Raw genomic sequence first — 27,167 nt, 5'->3', positions numbered from 1 at the left:
AAGTGTTAATAAGAGAAATAAAAGAGAAGACAAGCTAATGGACATGCCAGGGAAATATTAGTCAGGCAAGGAAATTATAATATCTGTCCTACTGGGACTGTGCAGTTTTGAGTATAATAAAGGTACAGGCAAAAGGATGACTCCTCAGCAACAGAAAGATTTCTCCTGAGGGAGAGAATAAGATTCTTTTGGGTCAAAGAGTCCTAGCTACTGAACTGACTGAATGCTTATTACCCCGAAACACTGATGATTATTAAAACTCAAATAATGACAAGAATCTATTCCCCAGTGGCTCCTCAAAACTATGGGCTGTTGAATGACTTCACAGGTGTTAATCTGGAAGGAAACTAGACACATAATTCCTCTTCCGCTTGGTTTAAGCAGGAAGATAAAAATTTGCAGGCTTCTAAAAGAATTTACCTAGTTACCCTTTCTAGGGCTGGTGTCTCAAGCACAACTGCAATTTTACAAGTGATAAATCAGGAAGAGGAAGCAATATGTGGCTGACAAGAGCCACTATGTAGCTCTAGCTAGTGGAAGAGTCTGCTTATAAACAATAAGCTTCAGTGTAGGCTCAGGTTTTTAGGGTTTACAGAGAAGCTCACAAACTAAACCTCAGAAACAGAGCCATCCCAAGTCTGAGAGACCAGGTTATCTCTTTGTTTTTAGCATACGTATATACACATACAAAGAAACATAACCCTTCAAAACTATATCCTTACACAAATCACCTAAAGTTGTCTGTTGCCTCCTCCAACACCCTGTCTATTGGGTTCTCCACTAAATAGATTAGTGTTGGGCTGGGGGAAAACATGACACAATTAACATGCATTCCCATTCACTAGAAGCTAGGACAAAACAGCAGAGGTGTAGGTGCTATCTAGTGTATTGCAGTGAGTTCCACATGTATGATTTTCTCCCAGCTGGTCAGAAGATGTGGATGTGTTGCTCTATGTAATTAGCTCCTGGCTTTCAGTGGACAAGTTCATTCTCTCAAAGTCAAGTTTGCTGACCTGGAAAAACTAAAAGAGGCACAGAGGTTGATTGATGTGAGCCTTGGGGGCCAAATAGCAGGGTCCTAATTCTTGGGGAAGAAAGATTTCCCAAGAGAGAGGGCAATGATTATTTAGAAGAGATCTGTTTCTTGGAAGATGGGCAAATATCCTTTTGTTTTGAGGCACTGGTAGGAGATTCAGTCATTAGAAACATAGGCAGCAGGGTCTATGGGTATGCAGACCGTACAAGAAATTGCCTGCCTGTCTAGATGACTCTTTATTTAATAGTGAGGTAGTCAGTGATTGTGATCCATCAGTGTCATTGGAAAAAGGAAGGATGCTTACCTGTAACTGTTCTTTAAGTGGTCATCTGTACATTCAAATATATTGGCTCTGAGCCTGCATGGAGCCTGTTGCTGGGAAGATTCCACACCTGAGAGCATTTTGATGGGGAGCCCTTCCCCACCCCTGTGTATATAGGAAAGATTCCCACCCATTTCCTCAGTTCACCTGAGAATGACATTGAGGTGCTGGGTCTGAGGGAAGATCAGTTTGACTAACCTCGACAGTTGTCAAAACCGATCTCAGTAAAACAAATGAGCATCTTAGTATATGACACCAAAGAGTGTTCTGTGAATGCTCAGATGACTACTCAAAGAACAACAATTACAGGTAAGCAACCTGCCTTTCTTCTTTGTGGTCTCTGTGCATCACACACATGGTCAATTAGCAAGCTTACCTTTCCAGAGGTGGATTGGTGACAATACTGAAGAACCAAAGAGAGGACTGCTCTCCTGAAGGCACAATCCACTCTGGCATGGACATTGAGCCTGTAGTGCTTCACAAAGCTTGATGGTGTAGGCCAGGTGGCAGCTCTGCAGAGGTAGGAAAGAAGAATTCCAGTGTGTAGAGCAGTGAAAGTCACCATTGCACAAGTAGAATGAGCCTTTATGAGTCCTGAGAATTGTAGATAGGCAAGCTCGAAAGCCAGGGAGATTGTCCGCACCACCCAAGCTGCTAGTGTTTGGGAAGACACGAGTAGTCCTTTGTTTTTGCCACTGTAACAAAACATTTTCGAGAATGGTGAAGACACTCAGTCCTGGAATGGTAGAATGCCAGTACTCTACAGACATCCAGTACATGTAAAGTTGATTCTATCAGATGCAACAGGGAAGCAAAAAAGGTTGGTAGAACAATGTTGCGGTTGATATGAATATCTGATATGACCTTGGGGAAGAAAGAAAGGTCTGAATGGAGCACTGCTTTGTCTCTATGGAAGATATGGTATGGAGGATCCACCTGAAGCACTCATATTGAACTGGAGCAGTGGCTGAAGTAATTGCAACCAGGAAAGCAACCTTCCATGACAGAAGGTGGAGGTGGTTTTTTGCCATGGGTTCAAATGGTTTCCTCATAAGGGCTTGCAAGACGACAGAGACACACCAGAGAATTCATCAAGATAAGGGGTAAAAGAAAACTGATGAACCCTGGACTGGTAAGTGGAAGGCTGAAATTGCTGCCAGACAGACTCAGATGGATGATGTCTTGCATTCTGTGGCAAAGCCCATTTTGGTGTGATTGCACGGAGACCACGAAGAAGAAGGACTTGCTCTATTTTACACCAACACTGATCAAACACCTTGTGATGTAAAGGAAGAAAAGGCTTTCTGTTTTGCAGCAAAGGATCTCTTGGTAGAGCGTTTCTAAGCAGCCTCCAGTTTCAAGCATACTCCTTCAGGAAAGTTGGTAATCCTTTCATCTAGGGGGGAGGATCCTGTGAAGTGTCCGGTGCATACATCCCAGTGCAATACTCCCCCATCATCTTGAGAGACTGGGTCTCATCTTGACAGGTGCTGAAGGAAGGTTTGAGCCACAGCTGTCTGGGCCACCACTGTGTTATAATGGTCTGTCCATTCCTTCACAATGAACCTTCACTAGTACTCTTGTGATCACAGAAAATCAGGGAAATATGTAAAACAATGTCCCCAACAATGTCTGTAGCAGAACATCCATCAACCAAGACTCACCCACCATGGATTTTGGTATCCAGAGGTCAGTTCTTTGAGGATTATTCATAGGATGGTATGTATGGACAAAACCATAGCTGGATGGGATGCATCAGGAGCCTGGCCAATGGCACTACAGCAACTGTTGCCACCCTGAAACTGAGAAGCTGTTGGATCTGAAAAGAATGCATGAGCAGTCTGTTGGTCATCTTGATTAGTACCAATGCTTTGGTTTCTGTGAGATACACTTTTGCTGAATTGACTTGAGTCAGGTCTCAGTGAAGTGGATCGACTGAGAAAGGAAGAAAACAGATTCTTCTAAATCTATTCAAAGCTCTGACCATCTAACAAAGTGCTGTAGCATCGAATGAATAAAACAGGTCTCTTTTGGATGGTGCCACATTTATCCAGTCATCCAGGTGTGGGTAGACAGACCCCCTGTAGGCGTAAGTGGGCATACAGTACTGCCATACACTTAGTTAAAACTCTTGGGGATGTGGACAGTCCAAATGGCAAGACAGAAAATGGAAAAACTTCTTTTCCAAGCTGGAAATATAGGAAATGCCTGTATGCATCCTCTTTAGAAATATGGAAAAAAGTACCCTTTAGATCTAACAAGGTGAACCAATCTCCTTGCAGGAATGGTAAGATAGTCTGTAATCATGCAAAATTTCTTGGGTGTAATGAAGGAATTGATGACTCTTAGGTCCGAGATCAGTCAACACCTTCACCCCACTTTGGTACCATGAAGTACCTGGAGCAGAAGCTGAACAGGAACTGAGACAGAGGAATCTGCTCTGTAGCACCTTTAGAAAGCAGTGAGTATACCTCTGTAATCAAGGCTATAGATGGAATCATACTCCCTGTGATCCAAGAGATAGGTAGGTGTCAAACTCAATCCTGGATCTCCATTACTCAAAAGATAGTACCTGGGCATCCGATGTTATTGTTTCCCATGTGGGAAGGAAGAGATATAACTGTCTATCAAACAAAAGGGTTGAGAAAAAGGGCCAGCCAAGGATATAGCCACTGCTGTCACCTGTTGGCTTCTGAGTGCCTGTACCCTTGGTGGTATGTATTAGAGACATCCTTTTGTTTTGAGTGGGAGGAAAACTGTTGCCAAACTGGGCAGACTACCAACACCGAAGTGGAAAAAGGGCCTGGCCAGATCCAAACCACTTATATGGTCTTGATGACAGTTGCTGGTGGAATCCCATCCTCCTTGCCATTATCTTGCCTTCTGAATAGAGTCCAAAAAGTCACTTGACCTCACATTAAAGATCCCCTCTCTGTTGAACAACGTATCTTAGATCTGGGAGCACACCTCCTGCAACAGACCAACCAAACAAAGCCAGGCATGCCTCCCTAATGCCAATCATTGCCTTTGCACCTCAGTTCACCTAGTGCTTGGCATGCTGATTTGCTGACAGAAGAGGTGCATTGCTTCTGTCTGGAATGTTCTGGTGAGCTCCCTCTGACCCTCTGGCAACTAGTCACAAAGGGAGCTGATCCTCTCCCAGAGGAATAGCTAGTATTGTGACATGGTGACTTGGTAATTAGCCACTCAGAGTCCCAGAGCAGAAGATGAGTAGATGTACCTCCCTATCAAGCCCAGGCTATTTCATTTTCTGTTCACTTGGGTGGAATGTTCACAACATGAGCTTTGCTGAGCTGATTCCACAATGACTGGATTTGCCCTGAGATGCTGGAATGCAAAGGCCACATATTTCTTCTGATCCTGTACGTCCCTGTCTGTCTGTCTGTCTGTCTGTCTGCCTGCCTGCCTGCCTGCCTGCCTGCCTGCCTGCCTGCCTGTCTATCTAATATTTATATCCTGACTTTTTTCCTTTCAAGGAACTCAAGAGTGGCTAATATAATTCTCTTCTTCTTCTCAATCTTTTTCTCACAACAGACGTGTAAGGTAGGCTTGGCTGAGAGTCTGACTGGCCCAAAGTCACCCAGGTTGCTCCATGACCAAGTGGGGACTAGAACCCAGAACTTCTGAGTCCCAGTCCCACACTTTTAACTCCTATGCTACACTGGCTCTCCAATATCTTCCAATGATGAGGCGCAGGGTCTTTGTTTCCTACTGATGCATCAGAAAAGGAGATAGATGGGGCCAGCAATGAACAGGAGGGTGAGTCAGAAAGATAGTATTTGGGGTCCAACAGAGGAGATAGTGGTCACAGCCTGGAATGTATAGATGTAGGAGAGTATGATTGGTGTGGTGGCAGAGCAGAGGAAGAGGCCATTGGTGTTCTTGGTGGCAGGGGTGGCAGCATAATGAAGAAAGGGTCCCTGAAGATCCTTGCTTCTGTCTGCTAAATTGAGGCTTGGTATGGAATGCCTCTTGGTACCAACGGTTGTAGAAGGCTTCTTGGTTCTGAGGATATCCCCATGGCTGGTAGTGCCCTTGGTATGGAGGTAGAATGGATGATTCTGAGATTGGGAGTGGTCTCTGAGGTACTCAAATTTGAGAGCCAGTTCTAAGGGTCTTGGTGAAGTGGTGCCGGGTGGTGTTGATAACCAGGCTTCAGAGGGAGAATGAGCTGGTATCAGTGATGATGTGTCTCTAATCTCCTCTCTAATACTAACATTGAGTTTGAACTCCAGAACGCTCGCTGCCAGTGGGTCCTTCTGGGTCTAATCAGAGTGAGGACTGGACTTATGGCCCTTCACTTTCAATGTCTCCACCAACTTAGTCACCTCAGTTTTTCTGGCAAACTTCTTGGCCACATAAATCTTCAGGGAACACCCAGGTGTCTGGCCTGTGGTTAGGGCAATGACCATAGCAGGCATGGACTGAAGTGAAATATACGTCTCAGAGGTGGATAGGTGCTCTCTCTCCATTGGTCTGGCAGTGTCCACTGCTTGAAGAGCCCTGGTCTGGCGGTGTCCACAATGCTGTCCTTAGGTAGTCTGCCCTGTTCGACAAGGCCTGGTAATGAAGGCAGGAAATGGCATGTCCTTCACTGAGGCAGAAGAGGCAAAAGGAGCTTGCTCTTGCATTGCATGCACTTGTGAAAAGGTACCTTGAGTGCCATTGGAAAGAGAAGGAGAAATAAGTGAAAGAAAAAAGAATGCTGGAGAAAATCTGTCGTAAAATGAAGAACTGTTCATGGAAGGAAGGGTAAATGGGTTCAGGTGTAAAAATAAGAGTGAATGTGAAGAAACTTGAAGAGGAAATGGGTTGTAGTATCAGTAATATGTGTGAGGAGAAATAGAGAAATGCTAAGAATGGCTAGAAATAATGGAAAGTATTTCCCAAGGCAACAGAGTGATGGTTGAAAAAGAACTGAGGGAATGGACAGGAACCTCTTGTATATATACTAATAGTAGGGTGGGGGAGGGGTTCCTACCAAAACTGCTATAGAATGTCCCCTACAACAGCTTCCACACAGGAACAGAACCCATGTGTGTAATGCACAGAGACCACAAAAAGAATGTAATCATGAGGCTCAGGAAGCCAAATGTAAGTTACTGGCTGAAATCCAGACCCAACAAGGTGACTTTCTCTGAAATGCTACCTTTTCCACATGCAGCTAGACAGAAGTCTCATTATGCATGGTTGAGAAGATAATGTAAAGAGTGCCAGTGTGATGTGGTGGTTAAAATATACTAGTTCCCATTCAGTGACTTCAGGCCAGTCACAGACTCCCAGCTTAACCTACTTCATAGGGTTGTTGTGAGTATAAAAATGGAATGCTGAAAAACTATGCAAGCTGCCTTGGGTTCTTTGCAGAACATGAATACAATGTGATCACGATCATGTAGGGAACAAGGATTCAGATTCATTAGGTACAGGGGAACATCTTGAGACAAGCTGCACCTGTACAAGATGGATTGGCTCAACTGCAACCAAAACCGCTGATGCAAAACATTAAAAGGTGTCAGAGAAGCTTTCAAACTGAATCCTGGAGAAAAGCTGACATGAGCTAGGAAGCATCTGGTTTGAGTGATGTCCCTAGCTGATAAAGACAAAGAAGTTTCTGATCGCCCAAATATAAGAGGGAAGCAAATAGTCAACGGAAATATCGTGAAACATGATAACCAATCAATCAAAGATGCCCACATGCCAAAAGAGAAGTTGCACATGCTAGAGACATCTGAGGAGGGACAGATATTCCTATGTAAATATAAGAAGCTTCCTAGCCAAAACAGGAGAGCCGGGATGCCTGAAGAACCTAGATATAGTGGGCGTTATGGAGACCTAGGGGAATGCAGAGAACTAGTGGGATACAGTCATATCTGGCTATAAAAGCTATAGGAAAGGACAGAGAATAACATACTGGAAGAGTGTTGCTTTGTATGTCAGAAAGCGCATACTGTTGACATATATCCCAGGGGCGACTCTATGCTAAATCCCATCCCAACTTGCACTGTTCCCTTGCTACATTGCCTGCCTCTTCTGAGAGATTTGCTAAGTTCTCAGTGTGTGTTTTGCCTTTTCTCCCTCCTGTCATTCTAAGGTGTTGTTCCATGCCCCCTTCCCAAGCTTGTCTTCCAATTTCTGTATTTCTCCATAGGAACCACTGGTTCTCACTTTGATTTCCCTCACCATTCTCACTACCCTGACCTTTACCTGCATTCTGCCTGCTTTGTCCATTTCCACAATGAAGCATCTTACCCCCACCCTTCCTATTTCCCATCCCCATCCCATGTCAAAGATTTATAGTGGTTTGACTTTGTCCCAGACCATCACATACACACCAATGTCTTTCCCCTCCTTTTTATCTTGTCATAGACAGAATCTTTGTGTGTATGCTTTGCTTCCTGTCTTCCTGATTATGCCTATAGCTGGTTAGGAACTGTTTTCTGCACCTCACTGCAAGAAGCTGTTTGCCAACTTTGCCCCTGCTGCCTTTATGTCAAAGCTAAGCCACAGTTCCTCTGTATGCCCTGTTCCAATGCCCTTTTTCTTGACTGACCCACTCACACCCCTCCCTCCTATTATCACACCTGGGATAAGAAGCTTTTTAAGGTTGTTATTCACTCCTTTCCCACACTCCCTCTGGAATCCACTGCTGCTGATTTCAATCCCCCACCACTGCACATACTCCTTTCTGGCTCACAGCCAGGCAGTGAATAAGCCCTGCCTTTCTACTATCTCTCATTTCTTTCTTGTTTAAGAAATAGGGAAAACTTTTCCCCACTACTCTGTGCTATTTACCCACCTTGCACTGCTATTCCATCAACTTTGCTCAGAAAGTCTCAACCAGCACTATCTTGTTAATCAGCTGCTGTAACAAGTTCTCCCTTTTTCCTGCAATTCATTTTTGTTCAGCATGAAAGGCAGATCTTCCTCCTCCATACCATGTCTTTCCAAACACCCACACGATAGGTGCTAGCTCATTCTTCCTGCACACTCTAATGGGCACAATCTCTGTGTTCCCCACTGAAAGGCCCTTTAATCTGTATTTTAACGTGGACAAAAAATCCAAGTGAAAAGCAATCTATGTCAAGAAGAACAACTCAACTAAAGCATATTTTTATTTCTGAAGCATTACAAAGGGTACTTGTTGGATAAGATTTTCTCATGTCTAAAGTACAGTCTATTTATTTAAGAGAATTATAACAGTCTTTCGATGATGTGCAAGCTGTACTGCTCCAAAACTATGGCTGTATGCTAAGTTACCCAGCCACTTAAGAAAGGTAGCCCTTTTGCCCCATCCATTAATGGAACTAACTGCTGCATAAAGTTTTGTTATATGTGTAATTTAGTGACCCTGGTCCATTTGCACTGCATGTGTGTAACTTAGTAACTCTTAGGAAGGCCTCAGCAATTATAGGCAGCGTACAAATATTATGTAAATAAATAATTCCTGTAACTTAGTTACTAAGAAACCCTTAGTAACTGATGGCACTTGCATCAGTTGCTCTGGGCTTCTGAGTTCAATTCAGCGTGCAGGTTTTAAATAATAAAGCCTTATATGGGCTGGGATCACAATACCTGATGGAATGCCTCTTCTGACCTCCATTCTGTCTGGACATTACAATCAAGATCTGAGATCTGCCTCAAATTGCTACCTCAGAGGGAGGCTTGGTTGGTGACAAGGAGAAGGACTTTTTCAGTGGTGACCCTCCAGTTAAAGAACGAGCTCCAAACTGAGGCCCACCTAGCACCAACTTTAATATCTTTTTGGCATCAGCTTCAGACTGTCCTCCACCACAGGGCATTTAATTAATTTACTGGGACTTTGTCACCTGCTTAAACAGATCTTGAGATTTACTTTAAGTTATTTTAATAATGTGTGTTTAAAACTTTGTTTTAAATTTTTGTATGATAACCTTTTAATGTGGTTCATATTTTATATTTCATTTTTATGTGTTGCTGTAAACTGTCCAGAGAGCTTTGGCTGTTGTGTGTTATGACAGATAGATAGATAATAGATAGATAGATAGATGGCACAGCCTAGAGAAGCTTCTATCTTGGTACCACAGAAGAAACTATCTCCTCTTCAGATCCACCTTTCACCTTCCAGCAACCAACCTGCCATGTTTCTCGTACCAGTTCCTAAGACATATTCCTCCAGCACCAGTAGCCCTACCTAGCTCCTGCAGTGATACAAGGAGGGCTATAACTGGGAAATGTCTTGCATGGGGTTAGAGGAAGAACACCCAGCACTGCAGGGGTGCACCTGCCAGGAAGGTGTTTGGATTACATTCCCTAGAGAAAACAATCAGAACTGGAAATGGAGCGAACTGGTGATTAGAACTGGTGAGTGCACACACCCAGCAAACAAGCTAAGGCACGTTGATGCACAGATAGATTTCTGTGTTGTTAGGGAATGGGAAATGTCAGGCCTAGTTTCAGAAGTAGCAGTTGCTATCCACTAGTTGGACGTATGGTAGCACAGTGAAGTATGCTCTACTGCATGTGTCCTCAAACTAAGGCCTGCGGGCTGGATCCGGCCCATCATGCCCATTTAACCGGCCTCCCATGCCCATTTGAAAAGAGGAATTATTGCTCCATAAACAATAACATGCAGGGCTGTATATATCACAGAAGGGGTCTTCTCCTCCCCAGGAAATAACCACTGCCTTCAGGTATTCCTGCCTGAACAGGGGGTAATAAGCCCAGGGTTGTGATAAGCCCAGGGCTGTTGCCTGCTTTTCCAACAGTCCCCCATGCTGGTTTGTATCTAACATGCTGCTCTGCTCAAACTGTAAGACTTCCTTTTTCTCTTACAGAGCGCCAACAAAGGGAGCAAGCAATTTTTCCCCTTCTTCCAAGGAGGTTGACTTAACCAGTCAGTAATTTGATTCTGTGTCTGAGCCAAGAGTTGTATCTGATCCTGGTCTCTCCCAAATCATGTCCTCCCTTGAGCCTCCTGTTTGCCTGTCTTTCCACCCAGCCTGGGTTTCCTCTGTCATCTGCCATTGTTGTAGCTTCTCCTGTGTGTCCATCTCCCACTCTCTCTCCTGTTCTCCTTTTATCCTCCCCCTTTTCTCTTGTTCCCTTTCATCCCTACTCTACTTGATAGTGAATTGCAAGTGAGGAAAAGCAAGTGACATCACTGGCTTGAGGTGTCTCCTTCACCAGGTGTTCTTTCCCTGCCAATTGTGCTGGCATGAGAATCAGCTGAATTGCAGGCACCAGCCATGGCAGATGCTTTCAATAATGAACAGCTTTGGCCAAGGGACGTGAGGAAAAAAGAGAAGTGAGGGGGTGACAGAGCACATGCCTAGGGAACTGTATGAACCCTCATGGAAGAAGCAGATGATGCCACAGGAAGTGGTGCACCTTGGAACTGAGTTTTAGGAACAGTGGCTGATGGGATATGTGCAGTGGAGGAAGGCTGAGTAAGAAGGATGGAAGCCACACTAATGTAGAAACCAGTTGATTAATTGTTGATAGATCATGGCAAAAACAAAAACTTGAACCATGCCAACCATGCAGCGTTGTTTGCCATAATGTGCGAACCCACCCACTGTGAGAGAAAATTCCTTTTTTAACACGGACAGCAGCCATTTTCCCTAACTGCACTCTTTACAGTGAAATGTCCCATGAAATGTGGATTTCCATCAGCCGGCAACCTTCATTTTGTCTCAGATAACAGTTGAGTAGGGACTTTGATAGGTTTTTTAAACATACATGGCAATCACCTTCAGCTGTTTTGAAGGTTTATCCATTTTTTAAGTGTTAGAAAATGAACCTGGATAATCTTCTGTACCCTCTGTCTCCAACAAATTAAGTGGATTCTAGCTCAAAAAAGAAATTATTGTTGATTTATCATAGTCAGGCAGGTTTCTCATTAGCAGAACCAGGTGGATATATGAACTTTTACCTTGGGACTAATTGGGTAAAAGCTCCAAAGCCAGACTCCTCCAGTATCTCATTTGAAAATTAAGAAGAAACCAGAGAACATCCAACCTGGGGATTTGTTGTTTCCCATATTATCTAACATGAATATGGAAGTATCTTGATCCTAGCCTAGTAACTTTTAAAGATTTAGAATGAGCTCAACACAGTACTACAAAGGCAGAGCTAAAGGAGAACAGTTAAACATTATGTGTTACCAATTTATTTCCTGAATTGACCATTTCATAGATTTCTGTAACTATGTTTTACCATTAGAAACTATATTTCTGGTTCAAATGCTCTAGATGGGTTTTAATATTGCAAGCTCAAATATTTTCTATATAAATACTCTGTACATTACTAAATGAGGAGAAGGATAAGGTTAAAAAAAACAAACATGAGTGAGACAAGGGATCACAAGCCTACTCTCAAAACCTTACTCTCAAAACTCTTGATAACCCTTCTGAGTACCTCTATCTAAGAACAGCTCAGAGGATTAATTTTAACCAAACTGTGCAGAATGTTATACAAAAAGGGATGATCTAACTTCTCAGGCAAGCGTTTTGTGACACATACCCTAAAAAATGTTGGTTTATCATCTTTACCAACTGCAAACATCCAATGAAAAATATGGTATAGAAATGAGAAAACAGCAAGCAATAAATGGACATAACACAGTAAAGCAAAAACTTACACCCAACTATCTTCATCTCTGTGCCATAAGAAAGGGGAGAGAATGAAGGGAAAGTAAACAAAGAGCCAGGAAAATTTAGACAAGAAAAATAAAAACCAAGTATCACTGACAGTTGAAAGATGAAAACACATACTTTTCGTAAGACGCTCAAAATAAAAGACTGAATATTTCAAATGTGATAAAGAGAAGAGATGTTCTTTCAAAAGAGAACTTGCTTGCACATAGATTGATCAGCAATATGTGCTTATACACAGGATAAAAACCAGAAAACAAAGTGATACTTTGAGGAAACTACAGTGGGATTGTTCCCCTTGAAATGCACCCCCCCCCCATTTGCTTGTCATGCAACATTGGGCTTCAAGGAACAAATGTTAAAAGAACCCATGTGTCCACCATGCTACATTCTGTTTGTTTAAAATAACAGATGTTAGAATTTTAAAACAATAAGAACTATTAGAATTAGAATAAGAACTATTAGAATTCTAAAACAAAGTAGATTCTTCATGTAACCCACCTCACCCACCATATAACTCACTATTAATCTTCACAAGTAGTCTGTTCTTCAGAGTTTTAAGTGCATGAGAATGATGACTATACATTTTAAAAGACATTTCCCTGCAGAGCTCTCTATGTGAGGCTAATAGTTGTCAATCTCTGCATAGTTTAATGCCCTTTCACTTCAGTGGGATTTAAATGACTCAGCTATGTGCAAGACTATATCCACAGATCTGTCAAGCCATAAAATAGGTTTTTTAGTTGTGCTTATAGGAAGAAAAACCTTGTATTCAATATGCTTTGTGGACAGAGTGGCAAAGAGTCAGTTGGGTCTATTAAGAAATTATAATATTTTATTCATTTATTGTTATTTTTACTTTTCATGTTCTAATGGAACTTTAATGTGTAAGCTGCCTTGAAATATTCAGGAAAGACAAGGGTAAAATGATTTTTAAAAATAAACAAACTGCTTGCAATTGCTCAGAAGGATGTTCTTAGTTTTTCTTTGCAACCTGAGGGCCAGTTGTTCAAAAAGCTTTTGAAACACCCTTCATTTCAAAAGCATTTTTTCTATGCAGCACAGGAGTGCTGCTGTTCAAGAAAACCAAGTCCAAAGTCCTTCAGACTCACAGAACTATTTCATCTGTTATTAATATTACATTACATTTATATCCCACCTTTCTGTTTTTGGAAGGAACCTAAGGCAGCTCACATAGCTCTATTTTATCCCCACAACAGTAACCCTGCAAAGTAGTTTGGGCTGAAAGTGAGTGAGTGGTTCAAAGTCACCCGGTGAGGTTCATAGCTGAGTGGGGACTAGAACCTAGACTTCTGGGTCCTTAGTTCAGCACTGTAGCTACCACACTACGATGGTTCTCATTATATAATAGCCAATATAAGCTCTCTCACACTATTGTCCAAGTTAGCTTAAGATGAAGGAAAAGTGGTCTTACACCAGCCAGAAGAGGCTTTCACTCATTTAAATACAATAATTCTATATTTCAGACTTATTTCTAGTGCTTCTGCACAGAAATTACAAGCAACACGAAGAAGGGAAAAAGTACTGCACTGGAAGCAAATTACTGGCCCAAGGCTACTTGAGCGGCATAATACTATCCTTACCATAAGACCACTGTTGGGCTCCAACCACTCCTCCATGGAAATATCATTCCTGTATCTGCATGTTGCTAAAAATAAACATTCCCTCACAAGTCACACTGAAATTATTCCAACTTATTACAGTGGTACCTCAGCTCACAAACGCCTCAGTTCACGACCAAATCGGGTCGCGAACAGAAATTTCTGAAAAATTTTGCTGTAGGTTGGAAACTCCGCATCAGGTGACAATCATGATCCCGCCCGTCTCCCCCTAAATGTGCATGCAATCGTGTCCACCCCTCCCCAAGCACGCCTGCAATTGCGCCTGTTTATAGCAGTGATTGCACTCATGCAGGGAAGATGGGCACACTTGCGGTCATGCTGGGGGGGGGGAGATGGCCCGCTCGTGCTCGGGGGGGGGGGTGGGGGAGAGGGCCATGATCTTTGTTGTTCTTTGTCACTTTGCTTCAAATTTTTGTGAGTAAAAAAATAGTTACAGAACGGATTAAGCTTATTTACATTGACCCTTATGGGGAAAATTGACTTGGCTCACAACCAATTTGGGTCATGACCAGAGTCCTGGAACGGATTAAGTCCATGAGCCAAGGTACCACTGTATAAGGATATTTTAGCAAAAAATAGTTTCTTATCTTCAGTTATAATTATATGCGTTAAATAACTGTTTCCACTTACCAGGCATAATGACATCTGGGAAACCTATTTTTCTAGTAGCAGCCACCCCTCTGTTAAAAATCATAGGATATTCCCTTCGAATCTGCTCCATTTCCCCACGAAGAAGCTGAAGAGAAATTATAAGCCCTATGGGGGGAAAAAAGATTTCTCAAACCTTAGAGCTTCACAAGTCACACATTCCAGCTAAGGGGAAATAGGTTTATGGCAGTACATAATTATTAGGCAATGTAAAACTGTCATTAATAGGATTTCTTTCAAGAAGCTTGTGACTACCTCTTTCTGCTCAGATAAAACCTGTAAATAATCCAAACTTCAACCAAGTCAAACAATCTAAATAATTTGCACTAGAAATGATTAGAAGTTCCCTCAAAGTAATTTTGAAATTTCAGCAAATCCAGCATTCTGCCCACCCCCATTAGCCCTTTTCCTCAGGGATTGCAAAGGTATGTTCATTTGCACAATGCTGAGGAAAAAGCAGAGAAGGGGAAAGAGAGAGGGAGAAAGAGAAGAGCTTACAATGGTACTTTTTTTTTGCTCCTTACTGTGCTTAAGAGAAAGAAGTCACCTAAGCAGCCATGACTGTTATTCAACCCAAAGTTAAGGTAACAGTGGGTACATATACATTTAAGTGTGTCCTTCTATTTCTTCTTCTAAATAATAATGTTAGAATAAGTTATTTTTCAGCAATGTATTTTATTTCTATTACACTTAAACTGAAATGTTAAAGATCAGTTTCATCTATCTGTTTCAGCATTTTAAGTTTTGCATTCATATAGAGATGAAATGGTTCTCTATAAAAAAGATACCACTAACACATTATTTATTTATTTTTAAAATTAAACTTTCAGGAACCCACATGGCAGCCACATTTCAGGATAAACTCATCAAATGACTGAAAAGTTAACACAGTATGGTTAGACTATACCAATAATTTGACTGATTCTCCTATTATTACTTTCGGCCATCAGCAGATTAGAAGCAATGAATGACTCAGTTCTTGCAAACCATCAGATTTTTCTTTCCTTTTATTTTTAAGTCTTGGGCAGAATGATCTTATGACCTACAGAACACATCAAGAGAGCCATAAGATTGTCTGGATTTCTATCTCTGAGGTTAAAAAAAAATCACCTAGACACAGAGCTGGTGATCTGTACTTAGCTGCCTCCCTCTCCTGCAGCTGGCATGGTAAGAACTATGCTGGTTGCTTATCTAAGGCTGCAAAAGTGAGCTTGAAGAAAGGGCTTAGTGGATGCTCTGGGGGTGGAAAGGGGAGGGGACTGGAATGGCAAGATGTAGTATAAATTGGTGGTGTCTCAGCTTCCCTCCAAAGCATAAGAGGACTTTCACTTCAGCACTCCTCCTGCCCTACATAGGATGCTAGTAATTTTGCATGTTTGGAGGACCATGAATACACAACTTATAGCTTTCTGCCATAGTCTGACATAAAACCCTGGAAAATTTTTGAAGCAAATTATAAAAAAAAAATCAGTCTGCAAGCACCTCAAAGAAAATGCAGTGGTTAATAAAAGCCAAATATATGTACATAAGAATTAAAGAAAACTTTTTATAAATAAGTTTGGAAATGATCCTTAACTCTGGTTAAATTGAATTATATGAATAATAAATATTCCAACGCATGTACCAGGAATTAGATACATATTTCCATATGCAGTGGGAGTGTAAATACATAAATAAGTTTTTTGAAATGGCTTTTGAAGAAATTAGTAAAATATTGAATCTAAACATAGAAGTAGACCCTGGACTAACACTACTGTCACTATTTAGAAAACAAGTGGGACAAAATATTAAAGAACTGATGACAAATTTACTAACAGCAGTAAGATTAATAATAGCAAGGAACTGTAAAGTAAAAAGTGATTATCAAAGCAATGATTGGTATAAAGACATTTAGAATATAGTTATTAATGATAAGTTAACTTCCAATATTAAGTGGAAAAAGGTTTGATAAGTAAAAATAATTTTGAAGATATTTGGTAACCATTTATTGAATATGTTTTAATAAAGGGAAAGGGGTGTGAGCCATCACAAGATTCAGTGCATTTCTGGAAGGGGACTGGGAATGTAGCAACCTGAATGAATAAATTATTTTACATTAAATAGCATGTATCTGCTGGTCCTGGTGGAAGGTAGCACTGTTGGTATTGTTTATCATCCACCCTTCTTCAACAATTTAGAAGGAAAAAGAAGGGAAGCAAGAGGTATTGGGCAAAAAGATTCCAGTGCAACTTTGAGGCCCTGCCTATTCTCAAGCTTTTGAAGTTGCTGGGACAACCCTATGCATGATCACTCAGGAGTAAGTCTTATTGAATTCAATGGAACTTACTCCCAGGAAAGAATGCATTCATTTCAGTTTTAGCCAGTGTCACTGATATAATAGAGTTCCTTTAAATTGTCCAATTTCCTTCCATTACATTTCATTATTGGTATGAGTTAAAGTGAAATAGATCGCTCAGCGTTTTCAGAGGGCAGATGAATGGCTCCAAACAAGGTAAATAGCAAGTTTTCAGAGGAAGCACATTCCATATTTCCGAGACAGCACAGGAGAAAGCCCTTTCACATGTGTCCAAGAAATGAACCTCCCTGGGTAATTTTGCCCTTCAAACAACCTCTCCTGCAGAGCTTAGTACCTGCCAAGGCAACATTCCATTGGATAACCAAGTCATAAGCAATTTTTAGGCTCTAAGGTTGGAACTAACTCCTTGAATTGAGCCTGGAAACCTCCTGACAACCAGTGCAATTCTTTCAGAATGGGAGGAATATGGTCCCAATAGCATGTACCAGTTAGCAACCTAGCTGCTGCATTTCGCATCAATTACGGTTTCAGGACACTGTTCAGGTTTAGCTCCATGTAATTACTCTGTTAGGCTAGCCAGGCATCTTCTGTGGTCATCCCTTGTTCTCTTGCACCCCCTAGTTTAGGTGTTGGACTGGGAATCTCCAAATAAAGCCCCCCTTCCTAGCACTCACAGCACTTCCAGTCTGGACAGTGGCAATAATACTGTTATAAGAAACTATGCAAGACCTGTATGAGCTGGTGGATCTTCTGCTGCAGCATTTCTTGGATTAATGGAAGGGAGATCTGGAGTATTTCCTTGCTATTACAAATGCTTGTCTCAGGACCTGCTCCTTATGGAGCAATTCTGTGTTCTTAAAGCTATGATCTGTTATTCTGCTTTGGCACTTAAAAGCTGCATTGAGCAGGCAGAACAAGTAAAATTCTGATGCTATTTCAAAAGAATGTACAGGGCATTTGGACTTGCTCACAAAGTGTTTTGCTTTTTGCTGCCTTATAAAATGCTAAAAATCCTTCCAATTTCTTGGTAACCCTGAATATTTTAGCAAAGGAGTTGCAGGATACTGTTTGCAGAGGTGCCTTCCATTTCCGTTTGGAGGTAATGCGGGAGGAACCTTACATTTCAACAGACACTGCTTGGGATATAACCATGCTTTCTCAGATAGCAGATTATTTAAGCCCTCAAATCTAGCAGATAGCAGATTTGAGGGCTTAAATAAGGATTCATGAGCACTAACATGAAATATTCTGAAAAGTCCAAAAATAAAAATATATGACAAGTAATGAAAACCATGGGTTATCTACCATTACACACAAATATGCAATCTTTAAAATGTGTTATCATAATTATATGTTTTTCATAACAATAAAATTATTACCATAGTTTGAGCTAGGTGCTGTATATTTGGTGCTGGACTTGCGAATGATGTTTTCATGGATCTGATACCATTCATTTTCATTGTTGCACCTGAAAAAAGTACAGTCATGGTTACCTGTTGTCTTATAAGATTTAATTGCATGCATTCATAATCTACACATTGAAAAAAAGAAATTAACTACAATTTTATTAAACAGCAACACACTGAAGAGGAAACCCATGCAAATATGCTTAAGGAAAGTAAAATCTAAGATAGCACATACATTATGATAAGCCTTGGTTTCATTAAGAACTTCCTAACTATACTGTTGAAATCTACTGAAATAGTATTGGTATTAAAAGATATGGGCAAGTATATGACAGATATCTACTGCATGTTTGGAATTGCGCTTTACTTGACATTCTTACATAACTATCGCTGGTGCATTAGCAGTGTCACATCAAGTGTGAATCATTTCTTAAAGATACGGTGGTACTCTGTGGTTATAAAAATGCTATTTTTTAGCACTCCTGTGTGAGAACTTAAAAGTGTAATGTCAGTTTTCAACACATAGGCATGGGAGTACATGGTTGAAAATACCAAAAACTGAGGTTGCAAACTGTTGGAAATTTGCTCAGAGCCCTGCACTGGATCAATGGCTTGAGCAATCTAGTAATCTTTAAATTGATATATTTTACTCAGCCAAAATAGCCTTCCCCAACCTAGTGTCCTACATATGTTTTATGCTAAAATTCCAGCATTCCTGAGCATTGGCAATGCTGACTGGAACTTATGGAAGTTAGAATCCAGCAAAATCTGGACTAATAAAATTAAAACTTCATTAACTTCTGGAGCACTGGATATGCAAAGATGACTAGAAACTAGAATTCATCCACAAATCCACTCACCAGAAGTAGTTGCCCCATGACTTCTGGTAAGGATGTCTAGCACTAGGAATCCCATCAGTTACAGTAAGAAACAGAAGAGTAATCTCCCACTGCTTCTTCTCTTCACCAAATTTCAGTGTAATTCCTCATCTCTTTTCCAGACCTTAGTGTGAATGAGGGAAAACCCAACCTCTCACATGCTATAGTACTTGTGGCAGGGAAGGGATGACAACAAGCACAAAATGAGACAAAACAATAATTCAAGCCAGTAGACCCAAGATGGGGAGGGTAGATGGCATGCTTATTAGAAATCATTTTATGTCAAAAAGTTGTGCATTATACCTGTAGCTTACTTTTAGTTTATTTATTTGGGGTATTTCTAGGCCATCCAATCACACTGAGTCTCTGGACGGCTCACAACAAAAGTTAGTTTTTAATGTAACCCATTATAATTAAACATTCATTGTGGCTGCTTTTCATGATTCCTGTCACTCACATTGATGGCAAAGGGTTCATAGCTCAATGGCACATTCCCTGGAGGTATAGTATAAGAAAAGTCATGCTGGATCAGACCTGACCCATCCAGCTCAGCACTCTGTTCAAATAGTAACAAACCAGCTGGGCACAGGATCCCTCAAGCAGGATGCATACAAGACCTCTGCCTGCCTACGTTCCTGAGCAACTGGTGTATGCAGGCATGCAACCTCTGATTCTGGAGGTAGCATATAGCCAGCATAGCTACTATATGCATTGATAAGCTCCTTTCCATGATTTTGTCCAATCTCCTTTGAAAGCCACCCAAATTGGTGACCATCACTACTTCCTGTCGCAGTAAATTCCATAGTTTAACTATATGCTAGGTGAAAAAGTTCTTCAGCTTATCTGTTCCAAATTTCCTGCCAGATTCATGGAATGACCCTGGGTTCTAGTTTTATGGGAGAGGGAGAAAAATGGTCTCCATACCATGCATAGTTTTATGCACATCTATTATGCCCCCTCCCCCTTACTTGCCTTTCTTATAAAATATCTCAGTTGTTGTAGCCCTTCTTCATGGGGAAGTTGTTCCAGCCCCTTGATCATTCTCTGCACTTTTTTTTAGTTCAATAATGTCCTGTTTCAAATAAGGAGGACAGGACTGTACACAAGTGTAGTCACACCAAAGAGGAGTACAAACTTGGTAGTTCTATTTTCAATTCTTTTCCTAATTATGCCCAACATGGAATTTGCCTTTTTCAGAGAAGGTGTTCATTGAGTCAACATTTTCACTGACATGTCCTCTACAACCCCAAGATTCCTTTCTTGATTACTCACTGCTAGCTCACGTCCCATCAGGTTATACTTAATGTTGGGATTTTTTTGTCCCAATATTTACTTGCTTATATTGAACTTCATTTGCTATTTTGATGTCCATTGTCCCAGCTTGGAGAGATCCTTTTGTAACTCCTCATAGTCCCTTTTCATTTTAACCACCCTTAATAGTTTGGTGTCATCAAAGAAACTTGGCCATTTCACTGCTTACTCCTAACTTCAGATCATTTTTGAACAGGTGGGTTCTAATATAGGACCTGTATTAGTACTGGTTCTTCCACAGAACCTGTCAAACCACGCTGTCCTTCCACTGGAAGAAATATAATTTTTCCCACTTACTGCTTTTTGTTCTTTGTTACTGATCTATAAGAGAACTACCTCCCTCATTTTATCAAAAGCTTTTTGGAAGTCCAAGCAAGCAATGTCTCCCAAATTGCCCCTGTCCATGTGCTTACTTGACACTCTCAAAGAACTCTAAAAGTTTTGTAAGACAGAACTTACCCTTGTGCAAGCCATGTTGATTCATTTTCAACAGGACTTTTCCTGCTATATACTTAATGCTTTCAACCAACTTACCCACAGCATCTTTGCATTACATAGCAGAGCTAAGAAAGATTTCTGACTATGACCTTAGAAGACACACAGATTATCAGGGGATATAACGGTAGTCCAAGAGGACCAGTGAACTGATTTAACCTAAAGTAGCCCCATATATTATTTTTTAGAACAAGTTTGCAGAACCCATCTGGTTCTGCTGTCTTAGGCAGGTTGCACATGAATTCATATTTCATTTTACTTTTTTGAGATGTTTATTATGGGATGAAAGGTTTTAACTCTGCTGCTTTGATTGTAGGATTTAATTGTTGTTTGGTAGTATTTGGGTGTTTGTTACAGAAACCAGTCTAGAAGTCCTTGTTCTTTTTATAATCCAAAAACAGTATAAAAAGATGTTTGTATAAATAAAATAAAATATCTGTGTTGTCTTGCTTTTTAAAAGATGACCTGTTTATCAAATCAATGACAATAAAAAAACATTTGCAATGCCATTTTAACATATTATCTGCATCTTAGGATTCAGGTCACTCATACATTAAAGATGTTTAAGGCTGGTACATCACTTTATTCTTACATTTTCACTGCTTTTTCTTACATTCTTAGGACATTTGGGCAAGAAATAGAAAGGGTGATTATGGCAACTGCCTTCTGTATTTTTAAAGACAATCAACTATCTGACAAGTAGCTACCTTGCATTACTCTCCACTGGGTGAGAAGACTATGAATTGTTTTGAGAACAAGGAATTGTAGAATTGCTGAAAGCCTGCATTACACTATAACCACCAATAATAAACTGCCAGTGGACAGTGATCAAAGAAAAGTTCAAAACACTTCTACATAGTGAGTGTTAGGTGTGAAGGAGATTAGCATGGTTAAAAAGTTTAGAAAAGAATTGCCATATTCAGTATTTTCTAAAAGTTGCCATCAGGCATATGAAATAGTAGGAGAATTCATGGAAATTCTGCATCCAATTCTGTTTCTTAGAAGAAAGAAAAGTATTTCTATTGGAAGATTTGAGATCATTAAAAATATATATTGTGCAATACGTGGTGCATGCATGTAGTCCATAGATGGTATGCATGCATATTTGAAATGTGTAAGCATTTTAATGTAGATTGCATGGTAGCATAAGACCCATGAATTGTAAAAATGCTGGGCCACAATTAAACTTTACATCTTTTTTAATATAAAAGGTGATTTTGCAGAGTTAGAAGAGATTGGACAAGATCATTGAATTAAAAATGGTTTAATATTACAAATGTATACATATTGTGAAAATACAGAATGAATGTTGACACAATACTAAATAATGCTGAGACTTTCTTAAACATCCAACATTTCAGCATGTGCAGTAAAGGTGCTTCATATTTTGGTTACTTGCCAGAAACTGCAGAGAAATGTTTTGAATGTTGGAAATTGTAGCCAACCCAGAATTATTTAAGATTTTCAGCAGTAATAGTAAAAATATTTTTGTATTGGATTCATTCTTATTAGGAAATACAGTGATTATGATAATATTACAGTAGTCACAGAGGTAAACAAACATGAAACTTTGTTGTTAAATATGTTTGCAGCATAGTATGAAATAATTTATGAAGGTATAAGTCCATCTAAAGTAAGAATAGCAAACATGGTACTTATCAGTTGATTTGGACTACAACTTCTGTAATTCCTGACCATTGGCTATACTGGAAAGAGCTCATGGCAATTATAGAACAAAATATCTAAAAGGCATCAGGTTTCTGTCTCTATTTTATATGAACTCATGCCATCAAAGGTTATTTCCTACTTTGCTTGCAGAATATATGTTAACAACAGAGTTCCATGTTTGACTTTTTAACCCATAAGACTGTAAATAGATGCTGTCATGTATGTTTTATGAAACAGAAATATATAGCAAATGTTATCATAAGTATAACCAGTTCGAACAATGAATTAACGAATCCTTAAAGCAGTTCCAGTCTTCTAAGGTGTATAATGAACACATTGCATTTGGTATGCCCTTTTAGAGATGAAACATTTTTTATTACTCAAAGACACATTATACTGAAACAAAATCCTTCCACTACAGAAAATATGTGCAATATTTATCACAGGTCTTCTAGGAAAAAGAGGCAGGAATCAACACAGAAAGAGGCAGGAATTGACACAGAATTTGATCTGTTGTAGAGGAGGACTCAGGTGAAGCATGCTTTTAACAGATAAGGGAATGTACGCATTACACTGGTCTACAAATTTGGGGAAATTATCAACCTCCGAGATAAAATGTGCGCATTCTTACATATTTTGATTAGATGAATTAGAAAACAGGTGATTAAGGTGCTGGTTGGCTAAAGTTTTCAAGATATTTCACAATAAAGATTTATACACAGGCGAGTATATTTGCCTACAAGGAGGGAGGTGTCTGATGATCATGATGCCTTGTAACTACTTGACAAAGTATGTTAGACCAATGAAAATGGCACAGCGTGGAAGTGTATAAATTTATCTTCATTTTGAGACTAAAGATTATTACCTAACTGTATTTTATTGTTCTTTTATTGCAAGGTACTTTTTTCTTGGTCAGATCTATACATCATACAGTTACATATGATGGCTTGTGAAAGTGTCATTGCCAAACATTTCCAAATAACAGTTGTGAGATATTTTCCCTCAGAAGCCAAGACGCCTCGAAACTGTGTAAACAACACTGATAACTTCTGCTACATTTGTATCTCAAACGTGCAGTATGATGGCAGTGGTAAAAAGGGCATACCACCTATATTTTGGATGCAAAATAGGGACTCAGGGCAAGAGCTGACCCCCTCATTATTGTTGCATTACATTTGCAACTTATCTGTATCATTGGCTAAACAAGAAGAAAAAGTCCATGCCTTTCGCAGTCCCAGTGGTGTGGAGGGAACCCACCAATTATAGTGGCAACTGCTATTTCTGCATGGCTCCCAAAGTTGCAAAAGGGATATCAAGAAAGAAGTGGACCATGAAATATCCAAACATTCCATCTGCACTGCATCCTGTACCCCATGCTGAGGACTTGCCAATTCCATATCCACCATAATCCTACCCTCTAGACTCAGATGATGATAAAGACAATGTGCTTGTCAGTTTTTCATGCAGAAAGCATGAAAATGTTACATGAAAAACCAATAAATGAATGGAAAGTTATGTTATTGGTATCAATAAAAAGATAAATTTATAATGATTGGTGTGGCACCATTCTCATTGCTATATTGTTGTAAGCCGCCCCGAGGCTTCGGCGAATGGGGCGGCATAAAAATGTTTCAATAAATAAAATAAAAATAAAAATATCACATTTTGCAGAAAATTTAGGAAGCGTAATTTCACATCCCCCTCGTAATTTTGATGCAGTTTTGACCTGAAGCTGTATTTTGGAAACTGGAGCCAATTAATTCTCAGGACATAATTTCCCTTTATTAGTGACCCAATTCTGGTAAAATTTAGCTACTTTCATTTCCAAGGCTTTCTCCTTGTAGACCAGTGTTATCAAACTCATCACAAACTTCTTTCCAGGACAAGTAGAAAATTATGTCTCGACAGAGTAGCTTCCTGTAACCTCTTTCTGAAAGCCACAAAATAATTACTTTGCACCTCAATGTACTGTAGGAAGCTACAAAACAGTAATTTCCTCAGAAAAAGATATAATTTCAGGTAGGAGTGCTAAGCCAACTCTGGAATGGTTGGGGCATCATGCCTGCCCACATAGATTTATTCATCTGTGTTCCAACTTGCAGTTTCAAGCTGAAAGCTTGGTGTAAACAACATTTCTTGCAATCTTTAGAAAACATTAATGCCTTTTAATGAGGTATTTCTTTTTCCTAAAAACCAAAACTTGAAAGTAGAGCTCCAATCAGTGAAAAACTTCTAGAATGAAGTGTAGACTGTTCCAGCTGTTGTCAAAACATATCACAGGGAAAAAAGCAGATGGGAAAAACTCAGTGGTTCTTTTAACTGATTTTTGGCTAAATTTTAAGAACAAAAAACTACTTTTTCTTTTTAAAAATAACCCAATCTAAAACAAAATCTGAATTCAAAATAATTTAATATGTCAAAGTTCAATACAAAAGACAAAGAATTGATGAGAATATGAAGTAAACTGACCGTATCATATACCTTTCATTATCTTGTACTATGGATAAATATGCTTTTCTCTTGTCTTTTCCTTATAAGTCAGTATCTATTTCTACTCTTTTCTCCCAAAGCCAAGCTACATGAGGTGCCATTCATGCTGTTAGCAACAGCATGAATGTCTCCTAAAAAAGTATACAGGAGGAATGACATTTCCAGTACACACAGGTACACATGGCTGCCTTCACGTCTGCTACCTACACTGAACATTGACCCAGCTCAGGACCAAAGCAGGAGGAAACCTGTTTAAAGTTCCTCTACCACTTACACCAGCATCCCAGCCTGGATCAGAGCCTTTATACCTGCAATGTTTTAAAAGCCATCCACACAGTCGCTAACTGCATGAATGTCAACTTATTTAGTTTTATCTCATTAATTTTTAATCGACCTACTGCTGTTTGGCCTATTTATGGCATATTCTCATCCATAACCTCCAATATGCTCTTCAGGAAATGTTCTCAGACCATTAAGATGTTTATAACCCTGTGTACAACCACTGGACTGTGCACAACATACTCTTTTTAAGGCCCCAAACATAACAGAACAGCAACAGGATTATAGATGAAGGTACTGGTTCACCCACAGATACACCATTGAATTGGAGTACTGTGGAGACATTCAGCTTTTGCAGCCTTCTCTGTCACAGAACCTGTCCTATGTTAGAGAACAGTATTTTATTCAAATGTTAAAATCCAAACTTGGCCATCACTGACAGTGCCATCCCTTCCATTAAAGGAATCCAATAAATCCTAACTGAAGTTGACATAGTGAGTAAGCTTAAAAATAGCTTGGCTCACATTCAGTCAGCAGGAAGGCATAGCATTGAAAATGATTACAAAACAGGGCTGTGTTGAAAAAAATGACAGCTGTATTTTCCACTAAGCAGTGTGCTTTCCTAAGGGAAAAGTGTCAAGTCACAATGGTTATTTAACAAACTCTGCATTGGCACCACCAAGTCAAAGCAAACAAATTAGAAGACAGTTAGTATAAGGGATGCATATGCATACTCCTGCAGAAGATTCATCTACTTACTTGAGTATAAAAGCAGTTGGTATAATCTGTCAGAGATAGAAAATATTTTAACTATTTAAATGATGTTTTTAAATAGCTCATCCTAGGTCATGATCATGGCATAGTCTATATACCAGGTGTCTGACCTAGCACAAAACAGCTCAAAAATTTCATTCTTGTAATAAATAACTTACGTGTAAACTTTGAGAACAAAATCCTTTTCTTCTTTTAATTCAGAAATTGATGGAATTACATCCATGATGCTCAATACTGCACAGCCATATGGACGCCGGTAATGCAGATGAGATGGACCCTTTCTTGAGTCATTTAGCAACATACGTCCTAAAATAAAGAATTACATCCAAGGCAATTCAGCTTCCATTTTCAACTCTACCACATCTATTTTTCAAAATATGTAATTAAATTGTATCACTTTCATATTGTATATAATTGTTATAAAACTGAAAATGGATTGTAAAATCATATCTTGTTGCTCATGTATATAAGTAGTTAAAATTGTAAATCATTTTATTTATTTATTTATTTAAACAATTTCTATGCTGCCCGATTCGAAAAAGCCTCGGGGCGGCTTACAACATAAATAAATAATTATATAATTAGCCTTAAAAATCTGGAAACATCTTGGCACGTACAAAAAACCCCAATAAATACAATCAATAAATCAACAATTAAATTACTTTTAAATAAAAAGGTCTTGGCCTGGTGCCGAAAAACTAATAACGATGGCACCAGGCGGACCTCTCTGGGGTCTAAATCATCTAGACTGATTTGGCTATTGCGTGGTATAGAAATATAAAAAATAATAATTTAAATCGAAAGCTGCATCAGCAACTCTGACAAAACATCATTTTGCATCTCTGTCACAATTATATTACACAAACAGCAATTTTTAGCATCATGGTGTCAGAGAGCTTATGTTTTCCAAGTTAAGGGCTATTTATAGTTTTAATCCTTTAACATACAATACTATAACTTTATAAATAAAAGATGATGCTTCTTTTAAATACCTGAACACTTTGTTAAAGAATTGCAAAATATTTTCCAGTGACTATTTTACAAGAATTATCCTTTTGATCCTCAAAAATATACTATACTAATTTTAAAAAACAGAAACAAATGTAATTATTTCACACATTAAAATAATATTTCTTTCAACTAAAGTCTCTGTCCCCATACATTTATTTTCATTAACAGTCTCTGGAAAATACAAAAATGATTATGATGAGTATATTTCTATGACTACTACTGGGTTTGCATGATACAGCACCACATTTGGCTAACTAA

At 39.5% G+C, this 27,167-nt stretch overlaps 1 protein-coding gene across 1 annotated transcript in view; it reads right to left on the bottom strand.

The window, feature by feature from the left end:
• DOCK3 (dedicator of cytokinesis 3) overlaps positions 1-27,167 on the bottom strand; it is a 283,802-nt gene that overhangs the window by 149,893 nt on the left and 106,742 nt on the right. Inside the window, exons 12-14 of the mRNA XM_044451471.1 lie at positions 26,057-26,204; positions 17,977-18,065; positions 14,284-14,409 (exon numbers count right to left, since the gene is read on the bottom strand). Coding sequence (XP_044307406.1) covers positions 14,284-14,409; positions 17,977-18,065; positions 26,057-26,204 — 363 coding nt within the window. The remainder of the gene's footprint in view (positions 1-14,283; positions 14,410-17,976; positions 18,066-26,056; positions 26,205-27,167) is intronic.

Source organism: Varanus komodoensis, unplaced genomic scaffold, assembly GCF_004798865.1.
Source record: "Varanus komodoensis strain SLA01 unplaced genomic scaffold, ASM479886v1 scaffold6_2, whole genome shotgun sequence".
Taxonomy (NCBI): Eukaryota; Metazoa; Chordata; class Lepidosauria; order Squamata; family Varanidae; genus Varanus; species Varanus komodoensis.
This window is presented reverse-complemented; position numbering and strand designations above follow the sequence as displayed.